Source organism: Camellia sinensis, chromosome 10 (genome assembly GCF_055761805.1).
Source record: "Camellia sinensis isolate YWXY chromosome 10, ASM5576180v1, whole genome shotgun sequence".
Classification (NCBI taxonomy): Eukaryota; Viridiplantae; Streptophyta; class Magnoliopsida; order Ericales; family Theaceae; genus Camellia; species Camellia sinensis.
In genome coordinates, this window is record NC_138970.1 from 173693965 (window position 1) to 173718021 (window position 24057).

Below are 24057 nucleotides of genomic sequence, written 5' to 3' on the forward strand. Positions count from 1 at the left end.
ATAATATTTTAATTTTTATATTACAATATATTTTTTATTTTTTATTTTTAGATATCAATATAATTATATTATATTTGTGAGATTTATTATATTTTTAAAATTTTCGAGAGTAATCAGCGTAATTTAGCTAAAATAAAAAGTTACTTTTTTTTTTTTTTTTTTTACAGGAAAATCCTCCCACTCTCCCGCAGATCCAAGGCAGCACCCCTTATCACCAGGGTGTCCTGTTGTCTGTTTTGAGTAAGAGACTACAACCTGGAAGCTTGTCCTGATCTCCCAAGGCAAGCTCCGCTTAAGTCAGGACTCACACAGCGGGAGAGAATTAAACCCACACCAAGTAACTGATTAGGCATCCTTGAGGTCAACCTCCTAACCAACTGTGCTATGCCCAGAAGATTTGCCTAGAGGGGGGTTAAACCCAGGACCTAGGGCTTATTTATTTTTTTCTATTATATAAGACCTCTTTATTTTACTGAGTTTATTTCTTCTTATTATAAAATTTTCTTCTATTAGATACCAAACTAACAAATTTTATAAATTTTTCATACCCATATATATTCGCATATGTGCAGTTAGACCATCTCCAACGGTGAACCAAACCTGGCATCAAATTTAAAATTTGGTGAAAAAGTCACTTTTTTAAGCTCCAACGTTTTCACCAAATTGATATCAAATCCAGAATTCAGCAAAAATGGTACCAAACTGAGTGCAGACGAAGCATTTCACCAAATTACTGTTCCTAACCGTTGGGATGAGACGAACAGGTCGACCATCCGGTTGACCAACCGGTCGCCCCGGAGAAAGTTCAGACAGTTCACAAAAAGGTTGAAACTAGTCAAAAAAAAAAAAAAAAAAAAAAAATTTGCCTAGGTGGTCGACCGGCCGGTTGACCACCCGGTCGACCACCAAAAGTTCAAAAAAAAAAGGTTCAAACCGGTAAAAAAAAAAAAAAAAAAAAAATTTTTGCCGTTACCGGTTGACCGGCCGGTCAACCAACCGGTTGCCCAGCGCAAATTTGATGAAACAGATTTGATGTTGAACCGTTGGAGCGCGAAGTATCAAATTAAGGAAATGACCCCTTTTTGACTCAAATTTGATAAAACATTTGGCACACCGTTGGAGATGCTCTTAAGAAGTTTAAATTTTATTACCAAATTCCGAAAAAACAGAGCAAGTGGTGTAATTTGGAACTTTGGGATCCACATAAATAAAGCAAATCGGATAGACACAAAATACGTGTAAATAAAAAATTTCAAAAATAAACTCCATTAGTAAATTTTATAAAATTTTATTCATCTGCGTATATATTTGATGTTCAATTTGATGTTCAATTCTATAACCAATTTATGTATGGAAAATGATTTGGAGTCCTAAAAATACCCCCCCTAATCCCCTAATTTCCAATTTGGGCAACTTTTTCTTTCTTTTTTTTTTTTTTTTACTTGATATGGAAATTAAGGAGATTAGGGGGGTATTTTTAGGGGGATGTAGCAATACCTTTTATGTATTTATAACAGAAATGGTAAGATTATAGGGTCCCCGTATACTGCTGCAACCTTAAAAAAGGAAATTGAAATTCACAACACTTGAAACCACATTTAATTGAACAGAACCAAAGAGACATACTCACTTTACTACATTGCAGTATCCAATTTCACTTTTGTTTATGACAACTACAGAGAGAGAGAGAGAGAGAGAGAGAGAGAAGAAAACAGAACCAGAACCAGCACGGCCAAAAATCTATTATCACAATTAACAGTCTTAAACAACAATAAACAAAACAGGTTTCTTGCTTTGGCACAGACTGGAAAACAAAAAAACAAAAAGTGGAAAACAAAAACAAGCCAAAAAAAAAACAAAAAAATTGCAATTTTTTACATTGTTTCAAGTTGTAACAATAGATCAATGCATCGGTTTCCCAGTGCCAGTGTACTCTATAATTTTAGTCCTATTCCTCAGCAAAATCAAGAGAAATAAATCAGAGGTGACAAAATATTATTTCTTCTAAATCGCCAAAAGTAGAAGAAGACAGAACTCAATATATCCACACCAACGGAAAGTTCACCATCTCTCCCTTGACCTTGGCCTGTCAAATAACAAAATGATGAACATTAACAGATTTTCGAAACAATATGAATTGTATCATACATCAAAATGTACACAGGTAGTAGTAGTAGTAGTAGTATATATACATATATATATACAAGTGTTATGCACATGATATGTGTCCAGATTGCTTTCCCTGTAGAAACAAATAAACAAGAGAGCTGGGAAAGTAAGAATTGCACTCAGACAAAAAAATAACAATCTACAGAAATTTCTTCAATTTACTTCTCAACTCTGGAGGAGGGGGAGGGTATCGACTAGGTACAATCCCAGCTTCCAACTTTATTTGCATTTTGCAGAGAATATCCCCTCAGTTTTTGGGTGCAAATGGGTATTTGACATCTTGTACCTAACTTGAATGTGATTGGTTTTATACAGTAGGACGACACAACAATATTATGTTGGTGTTTTACCTTTTTTTTTTTTTTTTGATCAGCAACAAAGAAGAAGGTGGTGTTTTACCCCATGGGGATGACAATTGGTGATTGGTGTGGGGGTAATGTCATGTGGTGCATAAACTTTTTCCTTCCTCAAAACCCAATTTCTGACACTAGAAAGAGAACCTACCCTCAAAGAAACAAATAAGAAGAGTCCAAATGTGTTTCAATATTCCATTTCTTACAGAAAATAATTTTCTTACAGCATATTCCACCACGGTGCTAGTACTTTATATTTGAGTTTAAATCTAGATGAAAGTGTAATCCACTCAATTACAGAAAATAAGGAAGAGTGATATGCTCACTATAATATGTAAGCGTACGAAGAAAAGATAAAATTATACCATAGTTGTTAAAATATGAAGCGGAAAAGGAGCACTACAATATACATTCAATTCAAGTATAACAAAATGTAAATGAACAATGAAAGAGAACATACATATGCACATAGATCTTTACTTAAAATATTACAAGTGCCCAAAAGTACAGGATTGAAAGAACAGCAACATTCATACATTATTTCTTCACATGTAATGTTGGAACTTCTTTATGATAACCAATCAAATCAAGCAGTGAAGAAACAGATTCACTTTTTCCTTTTTCTTTTTCTTTTTTTTTTTTTGGAAAGAAGACTTGAAAGCAAGTTTGAATATTTGAATCCCATATTTATCTTAAACAAAAAAATCCAACAAAGTGAGCTAATGGTGACAGAGTTGGCACCATTACTGGTCATACTGTCGTAGTTACAAATTGCTTAGACAATCAACCATAGATAAAGATTATATTAGAGATGCAACAAAACATCTTTCAGAACTATAATGGAAAAATGAGTTTTTTTCATGATGTAGGCTATATTAGATGCTTAGTACACGTATGATATGATTCAATCCAGAAAAGTGACTACTTCTGGTTTTGTCCCCAATGTGTATGGCACAGGACAGTTCTTTGATTTGCATGTACTTGAGAGTATCATCCATATTATATATACACACACAAAACAAATGTTTGCTATGCCATGTATAAATGCATATATCATGTATGCTGCACCCACCTGTGATATTATCATACTTCAATGTTCAATCATGTCATTCGTTTAATATTACAACTTTGTATCAAATAAAGTCTTAGTTTCTTAACATAATGGAATACTAAAATTTCAAATTAAAATCTTCAATTTTCCAGATCAACTTAGTACACCAGTGGTAAAACTAGTGACCTGCCGACCAGTTCCTTTGCTGGGTTGGCCTCCAGGTCAGGTTTGACAACAATGAATCTGTTTGTCTTCTATGAAATATATGACCAGAGGAAATTTGGGACAGAATACCACGGGGACCTCTAAACCAGTGTCTGAGGATGATATAAACTGAACAAAGTTAAATATTTTTGGCAAAGTCATGCCAATATAAGTAGAACCTTTTTAATGCCACTGAACCCAGATAAGCGCATGAGCTATTCCAGAGAAGCCAAACCACTTTTAACAGCAATAGATACTATTCTCTGTTGGCTTGAAGTCATTAGTGTCTTTCATGACACTCGTGGGAACCAATTTAGTCAACATATCCAAAGTCCTGACTACTTGCTAACTGCTTAACTTGGACAAAGGGTGCAGATGCTATTATGGAAGCATGGTGGAGTTGAAACATACAGTTCTAAAATCAGGAATTCCAATCTTAAATGAAAGTAATAAATCATGGTTAGGTTGGTTTCCATACCTGTCCATATCCCTGTTGCCCAGAAATCCTCTTTCCCTGCCACCTTGGAAGGATCTTCTATCATCACCCTGCCTTGTCCACATGTCTCCTCCAGTGCCACGTGATCGAGGTCTCTCCATGAACTCCATACTTCTGGACTCTTCAAACGCCCCAGACTGTGAAGGTGGTCTCTCAGGAAAGCCAGAAACCCTACCTGCTCCAGAACCCGGCCTTTCAACGGCTTTCTGGCCAAAACGGACTTTGTCATCCATTTCCCGGATCAGCAGTTCCAATTCCTTTTCTTTACTAAGAATCACATCATTTAAACTGGTTTGGTCTTCGCTAGACCCTTCCAGGGGTTCTCTGTTACCAATCGACACAGATTCTTTCTCGAGTTCTTTCTTTAGATGGTCTATTTCTGCTTTCAAATTCCTCTCTGCCTCGGTCTCAGGCCTGAAACAATTTTTACCCTTTAGAGACCAGGAAAGTTGTCTATCAAGCTTCAAGAACACATGAAAAATTTACAGCAAACTCACACAATATTGGCAAGCAAATAAACAGTCATAGTGTGTGCCCAAGCATGCATGCAATAGTATGACACTAGGTAAGGTATCAGAGAACAAAAAAATGGGATTCAAAATAAATTAAAAAACAAAAGGAAGCCCAACACTATAGAATCTTAGCAAAGGTTCTCCGTCAAGTCACAAAATAGTAAGAGTATCACATCAGCATAAGAAACCAAACTAACCCTTGTAACCCAATCAAATAGGATTGACTAATCTTTTTTTAGCCATTCTACTCTGTCAAGGACTATATGATCAATTAAAATTAAATAAATTCATATATTTTTTTACTATTACATCCCATGTCAGTATAGGTCTTTCTCTCCCACTAACATTTGTAGATGAAGAATATGAGGGCCAGGCTTATAGTTGGTTGAGTGAGAGTCCAACGGCAGCCAACCTAGTAATGAAAAGTAATGAGTCAGAACATAAAGCTTTAGCAAAGCGTATCACATGAAAGGCCTTAGTCACAATACAAACACATCAACCAAAATAAGTAAGAACCTATCTAAGAACTGAACATTCACTAACACAGCTGTATGCTTTACTAAACAGATCGTCCCAGTCAAGTTTCTGAAACTTTCTATTGCTTGTGGAGAAACTACGGAATGGATACAACTTATTACAATTACAATTATTATTCTAGTTAGTCAGAATTCTCAAGTTCCTAATTGTCAGGCATATTCCTAGTAAAATTAAGAGAAGTTTAATTAGCCCATAAATATACATGTAATCAATCCACTAAATGAAGAGTCGCATTTTACGGCTTTGTGTGAGATTTTTAAAACTTCAGTGATGCATCATGTAGCCTTACTTTACCAGAGCTCCTTCCCAAGAAATTTGAAGCTAGAATCCTAGAGTCTTCATTTTCTTCCACTTCTCTTACACAATATCTACTCCCAAAATACAGTTCACATCCCCAAAACAGGGAACTTTTCAATCCCATGACCCTAGCCCATCAAAAGCCTACATCAAGCTCAACCTTGTCCTTTCCATGGCCTTTGAAACTTCCATGACTAATTCCTAAAATCCAATAACCACGCGCTGCGGAGACCAAGTAAACCCCACCCTTTCTCATGCAAACACCCTAGAACCCTTTTCAACATTTTAAAATCCCAAAAACCCCAAGGGGTTGGCCTGGTGGCAAGGCCTTGGATCTTGGGGGGTGCTCTCTACAAGGTTTTGAGGTTTAGGGATCAAAACCTCGTAGGTACTAACAATTCCTTGGAACCATCAGATTGTGAAAAAAACCCTTGAATTAACCATAATGTACTTGCGGAAAACTCTTTACCGGGAGCTTGTGCACCGCTAGAGATCAATTGGGCTTTGATCTGAACGCATCAGTACCAATAAAACAAAAAACATTTTAAAAACCCAAACCTACAAGCTACACTTGATCTAAGCCCACCAAATATAATTGTTGGCCACTATATCACAAGTGTCATAAATTTATTCTACATGGTTTATTTGGTAGATCATTCTAGGTTAAACTACAGAAATAAAAAAGAGGTAAATTAAAAATATTATTTGAAAAAAAAAAGATATGGAAACCGACTTCATCTTTCAGTCATAACCAAGAGCAAAAAGAAACAGAAAAACTTCATCGATGCCATTAGAAAGAGAGAGAAATTGGTTCTAAGTTTTTCAAAAAATAGAAGCTAGAAATGACCACAAGCCAAAATCTTTCGATATTTCAAATTTTGTGTTTCTTCTTATAGAGACCCATGCTCGGATTTGAGCTTGCAAGCAAAGGGAAAGCATTAGAATGTGTAAATGTAAATTAAGTGCAATCCAATCACAAATGAGCAGACATTCATCACCTAGTTCTTCTGCTTTCAAGGATGTGGAGAGATGATGTAGATCTTAAGATTTTGACGGGTGCAATTAATTTTCCTGTACTTCAAGCTTTTGAAATAGCATAAGGGAACATTAACACTCTTTATTTTTTGTGCAAGTACAAAGTAACACCAACATTTATAAGTTCAATTAGATTGAACTTTTCTCAGCCATTTGGTTGATAATGAAAAGAACAGAGACAAGACAATAAATTTTGCAAGGATTGCCCCCTTCCAATGTTGGTCTATTTAATGAGGTGAGAAACAAAAAAAAATTATAGTGGTTAGGAATAAAAATCTCCTCAATCCCACAAAATTTATCATCTCAAGAGTCAAGAGTGATCTAATTTAAAGAAAATTTCATAATAGGAAACAAGGATACAAGTAGAGGCATGGATAAGCCACCCCTCTTTCCTTGTCATTCTTTTCTCTCCATTTCTTTTCTACCTCCATTGTGGTCATGGTTCTAAATTGCAGTATCGAGACATGCAGCAGAATCAGTCATGGCATATCAGGAATCAGCTGTTACGGTCATGATTTTTTTAAATAATTAGTAACCCCTCTAAGACTCAGTGATATGCGTTTTTTGAACCGGCTTGGTTCACCAATGAATCACTAATTTATCTGGTTCAGGGCATTATGTATTATGAATGGACCAGTTTGTATGCAATTTTAGATCCAAATGGTATATGGGAGTGTATTTGAACCTAAGGAGTCAACTCCCGATACAAACTGGCCAGTTCACTATGTACCAACCAATTTTTTAAATTATGACTGGCCCAATTCACTATATTTCTGAATTTTGCCTCTTAATTCTACTCAACTAATTTATTTTCATCGACCTCACTAGAAGTTCAACATTCTCCAAAAGATAATGATGTCAAAACAAGGAGGAAAGCATGGTAGGCTGTTTATAAATAAGGTAAGGCCCAAACTCCCTCACCTCATATTCTTTCAGTGCATGTCCATTTTAAGAATTCTCATTGCATCAACAATAAAGAGAGAGAGAGAGAGAGAGAGAAAAAAAAGACAATCTACCACTACAAAAAAACAGACGAACAAATGTAAAATAGACTGATTGTTACATGAACAAATACCCTGAATGTATTCTTACGAAAAATTCTTTATGAATTAGTTAGCAATATAGTACATACTTCCTTCTTTCTGTAGTTCTTGTATCAAGAAGAGGAATAACCTACATAGTCATCAATAGCTACCAATAACTTCAAATGGGTTATATTATCCTCCTGGTTGATGCAAAAATGATGGAAGTTAAATCTACACAGTTCAACACAATTCTTCAAGAACCTTTTAAGACTTTGCTTATTACATTTATTTCTTACCAGTTACCACAAATGCAGGTTATCCATTCATGTTGCTCTGTATTGTGCAGTGCCTTTAGAAAATGGTCCAGATCACTTCTATAAGGAGCTCATTACAATCAACACAATCTGATTTTAGCAGAATTTGGGAGATTTGTACTTATTCCAATTATGCAAAAATTAACAATGACTAGAGGAGAGGATATAAATCCGACTAATGGGTGATAAGAAAACATGGGGTAAATTAACAATCTTATCACCATACTTCATTTCTTTTTTCTTTCCATCAAAAAAACAATCTCTCTCAACGCCCAGTCCTAAGGTACATACAATGACAATATCCCAATTACTTTTTAATATAGAATTACATAAACTCAGGCACAATAGAAGAGCCATCTTAACCATTTCATAAAGAAATTATGGACGAGAGAAGGACATGAATAAATTGCCCAAGTTGGTTCTAATGAGGGAAGTCTTGAAAGGTATTCCTTGGTTGGTTAGGATCATGCCTATGCAAGTATCCAATAGTTGAGCTAAATGGGAAACACAAAAAGTCAACAAGATAAATTATGAGTTCCCAAAATCACTTAACTGGAGATGTATGCAATAAATAAACCCGTCTTTAAACCACATGTATGTCTCATCACAAAAATGGTGAGACATCAAACAACTTTTATAAAAAGGCACAAATAGACAGAGAATGATAACTAACATGGTAATTAAAGCATGCTAGGCATAAAGCAATTAAATAACATACATAGATTAAGTAGCTTCAACAACATTTTGGGGTGCAATAAAAACAGAATGCTCCTACTATATCATCAGTGGTGATCAACAAAAGGCACAGCAAAATGTACAACACGAACCTGTCCACACCGCGATGCTCCAATTCCAAATCAATTTTCCTCCAATCCACACCTTTCTCTTGAAGTAAAATCTCCCTAGGCTTTGCATCCCCAAAAGGATTCACCTTTGGCCTTGGCTTCAATACCCCTTCCATTCCCTGCAGTGCTGGTCCTTCAGACCTACTCGACTGCGCACTCGAAGGCCTGCTAGAATGCGAACTGGTTGGTCTACTCGATTTCTTGGCCTCAATTTCCGAGTCCAATTTCTTCCAATCCAAACCCTTCTCCGCCAAAACCTCTTCCCTAGGCCGCGCATCCCCAAAAGGGTTCGGCTTATTAGTTTTCACTGGCTCAACCACAGGAGGAGCTCCCTCGGCCCGCTGTGGATCCAAAACCAATCGAGGACGCTCCCGTTCATCACGAAATCCTCCTCCCCTAGTCCATCGATCAGGTTCTGGCCCTGAATCACGAAACCCCGAACCGAAATTCGAAGATCTGGTTGGAATTGCCTTCTTCCCAGCTCCCCAATTATCAACCTCATCAGCCCTAGACATACCAAGACCACCACCACCACCACCAAGCGAACTATACCGACTAGGGCGCCCAGAATCAAACGAAGCTAGTGGTTTTTTCCCCATTGCCCAATTATCGACCTCGTCAGCCCTAGATGGTTGGTCGAAATCAGAAACCCTAGAAGGTGGTTGAGCTCTACGATCGTCCTCAAATCCACCGTACGATCTACGACCACCGCCGCCGCCCCAAGAAGTATCACCACCGCCGTCTCGGTCGCGCATGGGGGACCGGCCATAGTTGGAGAAGCCGCCGCCGAGCCGTCCATACTGCATTTCGTCCTCGGACCGCTCCTTCGGTCCCGTAGGAAGCCGGAACATCTCGTCCGGCGTCAAACCTGAATCTCTCCGACCTCGGCTGCCGACGGATACGGTGCTCTGCATATTGAACTCCTGCAAGCTCATCTTCTTCTTCTTCTGCTTCGTGGCCGCAGCTTCCTTCAGGCTCGGAAAGCTCTGCGAATCGCCATCGCCCGCGGCTGCGGCTGCGGCGGCAGCCTGTTCCTTCTCCTCGGCCTCGGCTCGCTCGGCTTCGGCGGCCCATGCGCCGGCTCCGCTGAAACTTCCCCAAGGTTTCGACATTTGTGTAGCTTTAAGATCTGAATAAATGATAACGATCTATATATGTTGAGAGAGAGAGAGCTAGGGCTCCGATAAGAGGAGCCGGAGCTCCAATAACATGAAGAGGGAGTGAAGGGTTACAGTTGTTGTTGGAGGTTTGTTTGCTTGTGTGTGTGTGATATGGCAAAAATGACCCTTTTGTGAGAGAGAGAGAGAGAGGGGGGGGGTTACGCGCGGTGGAGGAAAGTGAAGGAGGAGGGTGGAGAGAGGTGGTGGGTGGTGGCGGTGAAGTCGGAGGAGCGTGTGGTGGCGGGTGACCCACACTTGACATGTCTCTTGTTTGGGATTGGTTGTGGCTAGTAGGGCTGAGGAAGGAATCCGTGAAATCCGTAATCCCATCCAGTCCAGTCCAGTCCAATCCAATAGGTTTGGATTGATTTTTTGAATCTGTGGTTCGGTTCCGGATTGAAAAATTAAAAATTCGTAGTTCACGGATTGGTTCCGGATTGAATCTCACGATTTCGGATTGGAACCGATCCGGACCGTATACAAATAGTCTATATTTTTATTATATACCCTCCTGCATAGTATCTCCTCTTATTTCATATAAAACTTAAATCCAAACCTAAACTTGCATAGTATCTTCTTTTATTACTTTTGTTTGCTACTTTTTAGTGTTAATTTGTAATGGTCTAAATACTTATGGTGGAACTAGTTTCTTTATGGTTGTTTAAATTCTAGAACAGTTTGTCACTATTACGAAAAGACATATTGCTATTGTGAAACTAATATGGTGCTATATTTATATTTTTATGAAAATAAAGTGTTATATATATTTTTGTTATTTAATTATATAAATCCGTAGTCCTAAACCGATTCAATCCGTATTTAAATGGATTGGTTCGGATTGGTTTCACGATTTAAACGGATTGGATTGGTTCCAATTTTTCAGGATCCGTAGATAACGGATTGGTTCTGGTTTTACTCCAATCCAGTCCAATCCGTACCATGCTCACCCCTAGGCTAGAGATGCAAATTTGGCCCATCAATCCGAGCCTCAATGCGGCTTGGCCCAATTAGGCCCGTTCAAGCCCGAATTCAACCCTAATTCGAGACGTTGGATTTGGATCATCTATTTCAAAACTTGACTCGACCTGCGAGCCAGGTCAAAAGCTGATCTATCGACCCACTCAAGACTCGGCTCAAAGTCTAGTGTCATTTTTTATTGATTGGAAACAAAAATTAATAAAAAAATAAAACAATTGGTTAGGCAACTGACTTGGCTCAGCCCACCAGCTCATCTAAGGTTCAAGTACTCCCAAGGCCTAATTTTTTGACCCTCAAACCTGTTGGCTCGAATTTTGACGAGAGCCCACGTGACTCAACGATGAGCTAATTAGGCCGGGTCAAATTTACATCTCTAGTTATGATTGATGGGAGAGAAAAGTTATGAGAAAATGTCACACACAACTATTTTTGAGGGGTGTTTGGTTGCAACCTCAGGTTGAGGTATCCTTTTGATATATTTATTTATTAGCATATCATATGCGTTATGCACATAATTGGATTTAAAAATTTTATTTATGATTATGCCAAACATATTTTAAATTGTTAGTATAGAATATACGTAATTTTGAAATTGAAGTAATAAAAATAAAAATTTATTATTTTATTCTAAATTCACTGAATAAATAAAATATATTATAACTAAAATCTAAATTGTTATGCGTCTTCTATCAGCATTTCTGCATTGTCAGCATGATAATTAGTATTATAATTGATAAATAACACATATATTATGTATTTATAAAATGTTATAAAGTAAAAATGTTATAGTTACATATTATTATTTATTTATTTTGACCTTTTAAAAGGTATAGATATTTTTCAGACCAATCTATATTTAAAACAAATGTCACGCAAGGTGCACAATGTAGTTGACGTAGCATTATTGGTACATGTATGATAAATGCATAGGCACAATCTTCACATGATGCAATATAATCTTTAATCATTTTAACTCCATTATGCTATAAAATTTGGAATTATAGCATTGTTTTTGAAAAGGTAAGAATAGGTTATTTATAATAAATTTTATAATTTCCTACCTTTGATCTCATATTCTTCAAATATGATGGTTGACATCGCAAAATAAACTCTATCCGTTTACCTTTGATCTCATATACTCTAGAGCTTACTCGTGACATTCTGAATATTCGCTCTATAATGTAATTATTTGTCACGTAAAACACATACTCTTAATCGACATACTCCTTTTTGAAGTTGTTTCAATTTATCCTTAAATATGAGATTATCATGATCAGTTTGACATGAAATGAATAATTTTCTTTTTCAAGATATTCGATTGATTTAGCAGTAACTATATCACGTTCCATCTTGTAAAACACACAGAGATTGTCACAACACAAACAATTTTTTTTTCCTTATCGTGTGATTGAAATGAAGTGTAAAAAAACCCAATCAATTAAAAAAATTCACCGTGTGATCAAAACAGAATATAAAAAAACACAATCACATTTTCACCCATAATAAAAATAAAAATAAAAACAATGAAGTAAATTGATAGCTAAAAAGCTACTTTGCTTGGTTGTGTTTTTTCAGAAAATTCTACTTTCTTGTTTTTCCTATTTTTTTGTTTTTGCTGAATTTTTTTAATATTTTAAGCAATTTTTTTTACTTTTTAGACATACCTAACATAAATATGCCTAAAAAGTAAAAAAATTGTGAAAAAAACCTTTTAAAAATTCACTAAATACCAAAAATACCAAAAAAAAACGAGAATTCAGTACATTTTTTATATTTTTATGTATTTATCAAAATTTTAAAATATTTTTTTCACAAATTTTTTACTTTTTAGATATATCTAAGTAATGTGCATCTAAAAAAGTAAAAAAAAAATGTTTAAAATTTTAAAAATATTCATTAAAAACAAAAAAACACAAAAATCAAAAAACTAAGTTTTCAAAAAACTTAATTCAAAAAACTCAAACCAGACACATTGATTATTTTTATTTTTTTTTCAAAAAACACAATGAGTTAAAAACTCAATCACAAATTAAGTCAATTAATAGTTAAAAAAACACAATCATTTATTTTTTTAAAAAACACAATGAGTTAAAAAAAAACAATTACAATTTTTTTTTAAAGACAAAATACAATATAATCATCATCAATAGTAATGAATACAATTCATTTTTGTTTCAAGAAACACAAAGATTGTCATAACACAAACAAAATTTTTTTTCATCATATGACCGAAATGAAGTGCAAAAAGCACAATCAATTAAAAAATGTGATCAAAACATAATGTAAAAAAATAATAACTTTTTTGCTCATAATAAAAATAAAAATAAAAGCAACGAAAAAATACAATCATTTTTTTTCAAAAAACACAGTGAGTTACAAAATCTTTTTTTTTTTTTTTTTTTTTTGCGAGACAAAATACAAAAATTTTTTTTTTTGATATTTAGAAAACACAATCATTTACAATCTTTTTTTTTTGTTAAAAAATACTATGAGTTAAAAACTCAATCACAAATTAAGTTAATTGGTAGTTTAAAAATGCAATCATTTTTTTTTTTTTCAAAAAACACAATGAATTAAAACCCAATCAAAAACTAAGTCAATTGGTAGTAAAAATATAATCACATTTTTGCTCATAATAATAAAAAATACATAGTGAGTTAAAAATTCAATCCCAAATTAAGTCAACTGATAATTAAAAAACACAATAATTTATTTTTCAGAAAACACATTGAGTTAAAAAGCTCAATTACATTTTTTTTTTTTTCAAAATACAATCTATTCATCATCAACAATAGATACTTTATGTGAACCTAATGAATACAACTTTTTTTTTCCCCCCCCAAATAACACATTGAGTTAAAAAAATCAATTACAATTTTTTTTTCGAAATACAATTTCGTTTGGCAAGAGGCTATTTTAGCCAAAAAGTCAAAAAGTTACTAAAAAAGCCAAAAAGCCAACAACTCATACCAAAAAGTCAAAGATTCCCTTTTCTCTCTACTTTTTGCACATCTTTTCGTAAAAAGCCAAAAAGTCATCCCAAACATACTAGTTTTTTTTACATCACATTTTAGCCAAATAGCCAAAAAGTTACTAAATTAGCCTGTTCCCAAACGAATCATCAATAATGAATATTTCATGTGAACCTAATGAATACAATCCAGTTTTTTTTTTTTAAGAAACACATTGAGTTAAAAATCAAATAAAAAATTAAGTTAATTGATAATTAAAAAAACACATAATTTTTTTCAAAAAACACATTGAGTTAAAAAAATTAATTACATTTTTTTTCAAAATACAATATAATCATCATCAATAATGGGTACTTTATGTGAACCTAATTAATACAATCTTTTTTTTTTTCAAAAAACATAGTGAGTTAAAATCAAATCACAAATTAAGTCAATTGAAAGTTAAAAAATACAATAATTTAAAAAAAAAAAAAAACATAGTGAGTTAAAAAATCAAATTATAAATTTTTTTTTTGGCTAGACAAAATCCAAATCACAAATTTTTTTTGATGTAGATATGCTAAACACTTGGAATGAATAGTTGAGTATTTGGGTTTAAGTTTGGTTGTTTTACAGTTGTTATACTAGCATTGTGACTGTTCATGTTTATCTAACTACAATCACATTTTTCTCATAATAAAAAAAATGAAAAAAAGAACCATTGAACCAACTACAATACAATTACATTTATAAAAAAAACAAATAAAAAAAATATTGAACTAACTACAATTACATTAAAAAAAAAAACATTGAACTAATTACAATCACATTTTCCTCTTTGTGACTGTTTGTGTTTATCTAATTACAATCACATCAAAAAATCAAATTATAAATTTTGTTTTGCTAGACAAAATAGAAATCACAATTTTTTTATTTTTTATTTTTTTTATGTAGATATGCCAAACACTTGGAAATAATGGTCTGTTTGATAACGTTTATGTTTTCAGTTTATATTTACAAAAATTTTATAAATTGGTTTTTGTTTATTTTTAAAAAAACATAAACTACAAACGCATTTGGTAATTGACAAAATGTTTAAAAAAATTTAAAAATATAAAAAAGAGTGAAAAATGGCAAGTGGCGGCGGAAGACGGTGGTGGAAAGTGGTGACGGTAGATGGTGGCGGGTGGGTGGGTGGGCGACGGTGGCGAGTGGGTGGTGGTTGTGGTGGTGGCAGGCGGTGGATGGCGGGGGCAGATGGGTGGCGGATGGCGGGTGGTGGTGGGTGGTGGCGGGTGGCGGCGGGTGGCGATGGTGGGTGGGTGGGTGATGGTAGCGGGTGGTGGGTAGTACCGAGTGGGTGGTGGTGGCGGCAGATGGGTGGGTGGCGGATGGCGGGTGGTGGCAGGTAGGTGGCGGGTGGTTGTGGTGGTGGTGGGTGGGTAGGTGACGGTGGGGGGTGGTGGGTGGTAGTGGTGGTGGGTGGTGGTAGGTGGGTGGCGGGTGGGTGGTGGTGGTGGTGGTGGCAGGTGGGTGGCAGGTGGCTGGTGGTAGTGGGTGGCTGGTAGTGGCGGATGGTGGTGGTAAGTGGTGGTGGCGAGTAGGTGGCGGGCAGTGGATGGTAGTGGCGGGTGGTGGGTGGTGGCAGGTGGTGGTGGTGGTGGCGGCAGTGGTGGCGAGTGGGTGGCAGGTGGGTGATGGTGGTAGCAGGTGGGTGGTGGTGGCGGAAGACGGTGGTGGAAAATGGTGGCGGGTGGTGGCTAGTGTTGGGTGGTAAAAAAAAAAAGACTCAAAACGGAAACACATTTTTTGAGTTTACATTTTTTAACCAAATTTATAAACTGAGACCACTGATTTATAAATAAAAAATTTACCAAATAAGTTTTTATTTGAGTTTTTTAAATTTTTGTAAATATAAACAGAAAACTAAAAACGTAAGTGTTATCAAACGGCACAGTATTTGGGTTTAAATTGGATTGTTTTACCGTTGTGATGCTATCTTTGTGACAATTCATATTTATTTAACTACAATAATATTTTTCTCATAATAAAAAAAGAAAAAAAATGAATTATTAAAAAATAAATGAAAAAATTACTTACAAGTTTTGAAATTTTCTATTTTTCTCATTATAAAAAGAAATAAATGAAAAAAAAAATCATTGAGAAATAAATGAAAAGATTATTTACTAGCTTTGAATTTTTTTCGTTATCTTGCGTTGTCCTTCTAGTATAAAAAGTAAGTGTAGAATAATGTGTTATAGATATATAGATGTGGTGCACGTAGAAAAAGTTGCAATAGGATGGAAGAAATTGAAAATAGTGTGTATAGGAGGACTCAAAAAAGTTTAGAAGAAATCAATAAATTCTAAATTTTTTTTAAATAAAAAAATAAAAAAATTAAGATTGAAATATTAAAATTCTCAAAAAAAAATTTGTAAGTTAATTTTTTTTTTTTGGAATATAATATATAGATTTTGTAGAGAATTATATATATACATATTTTAATGGGATTAAAGTTTAATTATAATAAAGATGAAAAGTAAATTATTTCTGAACTTATTGCCTCCGTTTGAGAAGTGAGTTGACTTTTTGACTTTTTTGGTTATTTTAGCTTGAGCTAAAAAACTTAGTTTAGGAAGGATTTTTTAGCTTTTTGGCCTTTTTGACTTTTTTTGTGAGAGAAGAGTGTAATGAATATGGATTAGATGTAATATTTTATTTTTTATGGATAAAATAATCAAAAAAGTCCCAAATAGCTCTTCCCAAACGGAGCTTATTAAATTATGAATACAACTTCGTTTTTTTTCTATTTCCTCCTATCTTTTTCTATTTCCTCTACTACAACTCTGCCAACCCTTATTTCTCATCGGAAGTGATATATCTCTTTAATTTATAAGCTTTAAAAGAACATTAATAATATAAAAAATCAAAACTAACACATCAGAATTCACACATCAATTAAAATTATTAGAATTCTTAATTTAGGACTTTCAATCTCTTTTTTATTTGACACTAACCATACTTAGGCCAAATTTGGCAAGTTGTCAAAAAGTCAAAAAGCTAAAAAGTTATTCAAAAAGTTAAAAAGTTATCACTATTCATTAAAAGTGAAAAATTATGACTGCACAACTCCCAATCCTAATTTTTTCCTACACACTAATTTATACAATTTTTTAATACATATTTTCTATAAAAGTCAAAAAGTTAATCCACACATTCATATTTTTTTTTTCAAATTTTTAATCTAAAAAAATAAAGAGTAATGCTAAGTATCATGAAAAATCTTTCATGAAAATGATCATGAAAGATTTGTGACATTTGGATTACACTTAAAATAAAGCACCACACACTAATCAAGGTAATCTAAGGGTCACAGATTTTTCATGATCATTTTCATGAAAAAATTTTCATGATCTCTAACATTTCTCAAAAATAAAAAGTACACCTATTTAAAACACCCCAAACAACCACTTAATGCCACTGCCACTCCAACCCTTCCTACAACTTTCCCTATAGCCCCCTTCACTACAAACACCTACCCTATTTTTGAAAACTAAGGTCAAGTTTGGAAAGACTAAATAAGTGTATTTTTTTACTTTTTATGAAATATGGGTTGGATTTGGGTTAGGTTTGAAGTGATGTGTTAGAAAGGTGATGTGACTTAAATAAGATGATGTGACTTAAATAGGATTGTGACTTTTTAACTTTTTGAATTTTTTAAAAGATGCCAAACTTGATCTAAACAACCAGTCATCACACCCCAATCGACAACTAAACGACCAATCACCAATCCCAAATCGTCAACCCATCAACAAATCAAAACCACCAAATCAATAGTGCATGACGACCAAAACTCATGTTTCTCTCTTCCGTGCCAATGCTCGGATTCAAGAGTTTGCACAATGATAGTGTTACGTACACTAATCAGGATATTAATTAGTGTATCAAAATTAATTATGATATTATTATTAATTTTATTTATCATATAAATCATAAGTATTAAAAAAAATTTAAATTATGTCATATTATCAATTAATATATTAATTAGTGTATATAATATTATTTTTTTGCAAAATAATGCATTATCAACCATCTTAATAGTGGTGAGGGGAGAGAAGATAGAGGTTAGACAATGGTGAGGTAATGACTTAAAGAGTTTATTTGTCTGGTTGACTCGAAGGGTCGACTGGAATATGAATGAGGTAGGATTCGCGAATAATTTGTTCAGTTGATTTATTTGTTCTAGATTGTTACTCCGGATGAAATGCTACTCCTACATTGTAATGGAATTAACTTTTCATGGTGGGAGATAGGATTATGAAAACAATCCAACGACTTAATATTGGAATTTATTTTATATTATATTTTATAATTTAATAATATTATATATATTTAATAATATTAGATATATTATAATATTGACCATTGGTTCAATGGTTAAGATTTAGCCTAATAACCTCAAGGTCATGGATTCAAGTCTTGGGGCCACCACAAATTTGTGTATTATATGCCAAATGCTAGATGTGTACTTAATCTTTCTCCTCCAAAACACACATTGTGTATTAATTGGGCGTTATTTTTTAATAATATTATCATCTCTCTACTTTTTTACATTTTTTTTTTTCAAAAAAAAATTAAAAAGTGGTCTAACCAATTTTTCCAAAACCACCCAATATATATATGGTGGGTCATCCACCGAATCTTTCTCTTATTATAATAATATTATAAAGATTAATTATATCCTATTTGAAAAAAAAAAATTATAACATATTATTCATAATAATTTTATATAAACACTTAAAATATATAAAAAACTATAAAATCATATAAAATTATAAAATAATATATATTGTTGTCATGGTATTACTAATCCAATGGTGTATAAATAAATACTCTTTATCGTATATCTCCAACTTAAACCATTATATTATTAATCTGCTTATTTAATCTCACTGTATTAATAATCTCATCTAACCTAATCCACTAAATAAATATAGTCTAAGAGTATCGTAATAGTAATAGAAGGGGTAGAGCCATCGCAGATATGAAAAAAAGGTTGTGGATGGCCGAGGAGATGTGGAGGTGGTTAGAAGAGAGGTGAGGACGTTGCAAGTATGAGAAAGAGGTTGTGGGTAGTAAGGGGTGATGAGGGTTAGGGATGACAAAGTGGATTGAAAAGGAACTAACAGTAGAAAGGGATGGTGAATGAGAGGGGGCAGTTGGCAACAAGTGAGGGCTACTAGAGTTGCAAAAGAAAGAGAAACAAAGAAGAATGATAAGGGAAAAGAGAAAAAGGGACAAAATTATCTTCAAATTGAATATTTCACAAGATTGTAAAAATTATTTTATAATCTTTCTATTATTATTGTTGTTGTTTTTGTTATTATTAGTTGTCCAATGTCATTGTACGAGTAAGAAATAATGTTCTCGTATAATCCTGTTGATCAAGTCTGCGCTCCTCCAAACGTCGTCACTTTACTCCCTGAAAACACAAACGTAAGCTAGCCGGCGGGTGTGTACCAGATACCTCTCTGATGCCTAAGTCAGCAAAATAGACAAATAGACAAAAGCTCTGTATATTCGAGAATTAAAGTTGTGTTACCTCTTACATAGGTTCTGTTATGAGCTTTTATAGGTTCTGTGTGGCACAATCCTAGTACAACTCTTATTCCTTTATATAGAGTCCTCATAGGAATCACACTCCTGAAAGATAATACTTATCCTTCAACACCCCCCTCACTACTTAAACCAAGTGAGATGGTTTTACCTCGGTAGTATGACAAAATGACCGGGCTAACATGACCATGCTAAAGCGATAGAAACGACCAAGCTCCAACTAGCTCGGTTCTTTCCTTCATTGTTTGTACCTCGGTTTGGTCCATTGAGACCGAGCTAACCGCAGTAAGCTTTGACCGAGCTAACGAGAGTAAGGTCCACCACAAGAAACCCAAATACCTCAGTTCTGAATACCATGACCGGGCTAAACATCACCATACCGACCATGGTAACCATAACCACAATTGGACCGAACTAACTGCAAGGTCCTTTCACTGGGCCTTTTTTACCGCGGCCCACAGAACGGCCCATTACCACGCCTTGGCCTAGCTCAGCCCTAGTGCATATAAAAACTTCCCTCTCAATTGCCCCTTAATTCCATCTGCGCAGCATGATTTGGGATTACCTATTACCAGCCGAGCTAAAACTTTTAGCCTTTTAACCGAGCTAAATTGACACCGGGCTACTCATCTGTCCGGTCAAAACGTCTTTTTAGTCGCTATAACTAAATCGCTTTCTATTCCATGTACACGTGGCTAGCTTTTATTGGCCAAATACAGCTGCTACGCCACCTTCGTACTTCACAAAATTTGAACAGTCCCGTATTTTTCACACTCCTTAAACAAAAACCCTATGTTTTGAATCCACCACTTCTACTATTCATCTTTTCTCTCTACCTTCTGAGCCTCCATTTTTCTAGACGTAGTGCCTACGAATCTCTTCCTTGCGACTTCGATCTTCATCTTATCGTCTCCATACTGTAAGTAACTCAATCACATTTCCTCTTTGTTTATATAGTTTCTGAAGTATGTAGCATAATACTCATATGCTTTTCAAAACACATATACCATTTTTGCTTCCATTTTTCTGGGAAAAAACCATGTAATAGAATCACTGTATTCACGAACAGTCTGAAGAACGACGCATTTGATCCAAAATAGAATTCCAACCAAGCTAGGAACCTGTTTGTACTTAAGGTGTGCACCCAGCCGAATTAGATTGAGTTCCAATAGGTCTTACTTTCTGTTTCTGTAATAATCTCGACCTCCGATTAATGCTAATTCATGATTAATTATGCCTAACAGTAATTTAGGAGAAATCCGGAAATTAATTTGCATACGTGTTGCATTATTTTTGTGTTTCTATCTGTTCGATGTATAACGATCTGTTCATGTTTTGACTTTGAATTGCAAATTGAAAGCCTTATCGGCGCTCGATTCCGGAATTGATTAGTGTTATGTGCTAATTAGAATTTATGTGGTTTTATGGTAGATTTAATTCAAACTCGATTCGGTATGATTAAAGTAGATTAATTAATGTTGAATCACATTAGTTTGGTTTATTTACCTAATTGCCACTAAGTGGATTATTCTAGGCAAACACCTAGTCTTGAGGCATAAGAGGTTGAGACATCACTTATTCATCTTCCTAGAGACAAAAAAACGTGAGAAAGAGTGAGAGTGTGAGAGACTTGTTTTCAACAAGAGATTTGAGCTTGAACTTGGAAGAATTGAAGAATTGTGTGCATACTTGAGCTTCTAGGCTTGGAATTGAAGACTTAAGGTAGGAGAATTACCTTCTTAATTGTGAATTGAGTTAGTTCTTACATGGTTCATATGAAATTACTTACCTAGGTCTATAATTAACTCAAACATGTTGAATTGAAGCTTGTATCATACATGCATGTGCATATCATGAAGTTTGAGGTGGTTTCATAGTAATTCTTGCATACATGTCCACATTTTTGTTATAGTCCATAAACTCACCATGTTTTGAAGTTAAATCTTGCATTTGATCTTGTTTTAGAACTTTGGAGTTTCAAGGAACCCATGCATGTGTTAAATTTTGCATTGTTCTTCATGTTCTTGAAGTTTATTTGAAAATTGTGTTTAATTGAACTACCTTTGGGCTTTGATTTCTTAAATTGATCTTTGAAACATGTCATATTATGAGTTTATAAGTGTTTTCCAGAAAATTAGCCCAAAAGGATCGAATTTGGTGCATTGTAGTTGAGTTTTGAGCTTGAGGTTCGAATCTGGAAATTCCAGATTTTGGACTCACACTCGAGCGTACATACTGAGTTCATGCAGTACGTTCGAGCGGGTAAAATCACGCTCGAGCCGGAATTTCGTGTATCCAGTACTTTGCCTGTGTTTGCAGTCCGCTCGAGCGGAGTAATGCACGCTTGAGCGAGGACTTGTGTCTCACACTCGAGCGGGTATCGAGCGCCCATCGAGCGTGAATTTCGTGTATCCAGTACTTTTACTGTAGCTTGCAATCCGCTCGAGCGGAGTAATCCACGCTCGAGCGGATTCCTTTTGTTTGCATGTCCGCTCGAGCGTATAAGGCCACGCTCAAGCGTGACCCCTGTTTCAACGAAGTTTTGAAAAATGTTGTTAAGTGCATTTTTGCATCTACATCCCATCCTAGGCATTCCTAAGCCATGTTTAAGACTCGATAATGAGGTTAATGGTTAAGCACACACTAAGATTAACGAAGTAAGTTACGTCGAACTTGAGCGTGTGTTTCAAGCGGATAATTGTATGCGTGTTCGTGTAGGTCTCTCACCTCAGGACAAGTGAAGAGCCATTTTACCATCTAGTTGGGCCGACCAATTGTTTGTGAGTAATAACTCTGTAAAGTTATGTTTAACTTTAATTATTTTCCAATGACATGAGATGATAAGTTCTGAAATGTTATGTTTTGAATGAATGAATGATTGTCCAATTTTCTTTGAAATGTAAACGTGGTACCCTTAGCCGAGGCCCTCGCCCAGGGGACACAACACTGAGGCACATGGTCATGAGGCCCTAGCCCGGGGCTTAATACCGTGGCACAGGCCCTCGCCCGGGGGAAACAATACCGTGGCATGGATATGTTACCCGGTACCGGAGGTTCCATTATAGGACTTACTATGCTTGACTAACATGATATGTTATACTAAGGGGAATGTACCACACATGATTTGAATATGGATATGACTATGATTCTTTTTTTATATGAATATGATTATGTTTCTAGCATGCTTATGAATATAAATAAATTTGACTTACTCTGTCCCATGTACGTCATCACAGCTCATTGGACTTTGTTTATTTTGTCTAGTTGCTTCCGCAGCCCCTTATTACTTGCTAATCTGCTAAGAGGCCTTTGGTAATCCGAGGATTACTGGCCGTTACGACGCTAAACCTATAGGGGCGGGTTTGGGTCATGACAGTTTCACTTAGCCGAACTAAAGAACTGTATTAGGTATGAGCACTACCAAACTAGAAAGCCTTAGCTAATGACCGGGCTAACACTTGGAATCAAACCAGCTTTCTGACCTAGTAAAAAATCGAACCAAGAATGCCACACCCAAAGCTTCAACCGAGCTAGGAACCTCTCGTTCCATTTAATCGAGCTAAAGTCCTTCGTCTCAACCGAGCTAGGAACAAACTGTATAGCACGTAGCCGAGCTAGGACTCCATTTATTTCGCCTTTGTTTCTTCTAGCACAGTCCAATAGATTTGTGCTTAACACTTTTCCTTTTCACTTTGCAGACTGACTAGGTTGGCCAGGTACACCTTTGCACGCTCAACCGAGATACTGAAGGTCATCTCAACACCGAGCTAAATTATACATATTTTAAGTCCACATGGGTAAATACAGATTCTTAGTAAACTCTCCAGGGGCTATGGCTGAGTTCCGAAGGGACTACAACATACAAGATGATGTTCATCTTAGTTTAGCCGAACTAGACACCACTCCTTGGGGAAAACCGGGCTTCGTTCTCTTCACCCTGCTTTCTATTGTAGAAACCGGACTCTGATTCCCTGTACAGCCTCTTCTTTGTGAATTCCTCAGGCAAACAAATCTTTGCCCAATCCAGTTTTCCACAAATTCGTACAGAATAATAAATGGCACGCCGAGCTAAACCGCCGGCCTGGCCTTAATCTCGGTTTAGCCGAGTTATTTTACCAATATTCACTTGGCCAGAACGAAGATAGCTGGGTCTATTATTTAAGAATAAGAAGACGTCGAGAAAAGGTAATAAAAAACACCCCAGACAAAGATGTAAACGATGATGACTTTTTCTGAGTCTCTGGTAACTTTGAAGACCAAGAAGCCCAGATCCTAGGTAACCGAATCAACTGGAATAAAGGAGTAGCCGGTATAATTACATCGTCTTAGTTTTGTGCATTCTTTACTCCGTTTGTAAGCTATGAACCGTACTAACCGTTGCTTTTTTTCCTTATGCAGATTTGGACTTTCTGAAGTCGCAATACAGCTACCCCAATCTTGACGCACTCCGCGTCGCACTCCGGTACCGCGAACGAGGCTGGGCCGAGCTACTCAACTTTGAGCCGACATACAGA

At 35.3% G+C, this 24057-nt stretch overlaps 1 protein-coding gene across 1 annotated transcript; it reads right to left on the reverse strand.

Moving 5' to 3' along the window:
• Positions 1 to 1714: 1714 nt before the first annotated feature.
• On the reverse strand, positions 1715 to 10271 carry LOC145801443 (eukaryotic translation initiation factor 4B2-like). The gene is made up of 3 exons (XM_082892849.1): positions 8821 to 10271; positions 4256 to 4687; positions 1715 to 2086 (listed from the first exon to the last, which is right to left on the reverse strand). The coding sequence occupies exons 1-3, from the start codon at positions 9948 to 9950 to the stop codon at positions 2062 to 2064; spliced, it is 1587 nt and encodes a 528-aa protein (XP_082748975.1). The 5' UTR covers positions 9951 to 10271; the 3' UTR covers positions 1715 to 2061.
• Between the last annotated feature and the right edge of the window lie 13786 nt (positions 10272 to 24057).

Excerpts from the sequence above, each read along its gene's own strand:
- LOC145801443 (XM_082892849.1), bottom strand. The coding sequence starts at position 9,950 with ATGTCGAAACCTTGGGGAAGTTTCAGCGGAGCCGGCGCATGGGCCGCC. Across the intron at positions 4,688-8,820 it reads GAGCATCGCGGTGTGGACAG|GCCTGAGACCGAGGCAGAGA; the intron begins GTTCGTGTTGTA and ends AAATTGTTTCAG. Across the intron at positions 2,087-4,255 it reads GGCAACAGGGATATGGACAG|GCCAAGGTCAAGGGAGAGAT; the intron begins GTATGGAAACCA and ends GTTATTTGACAG.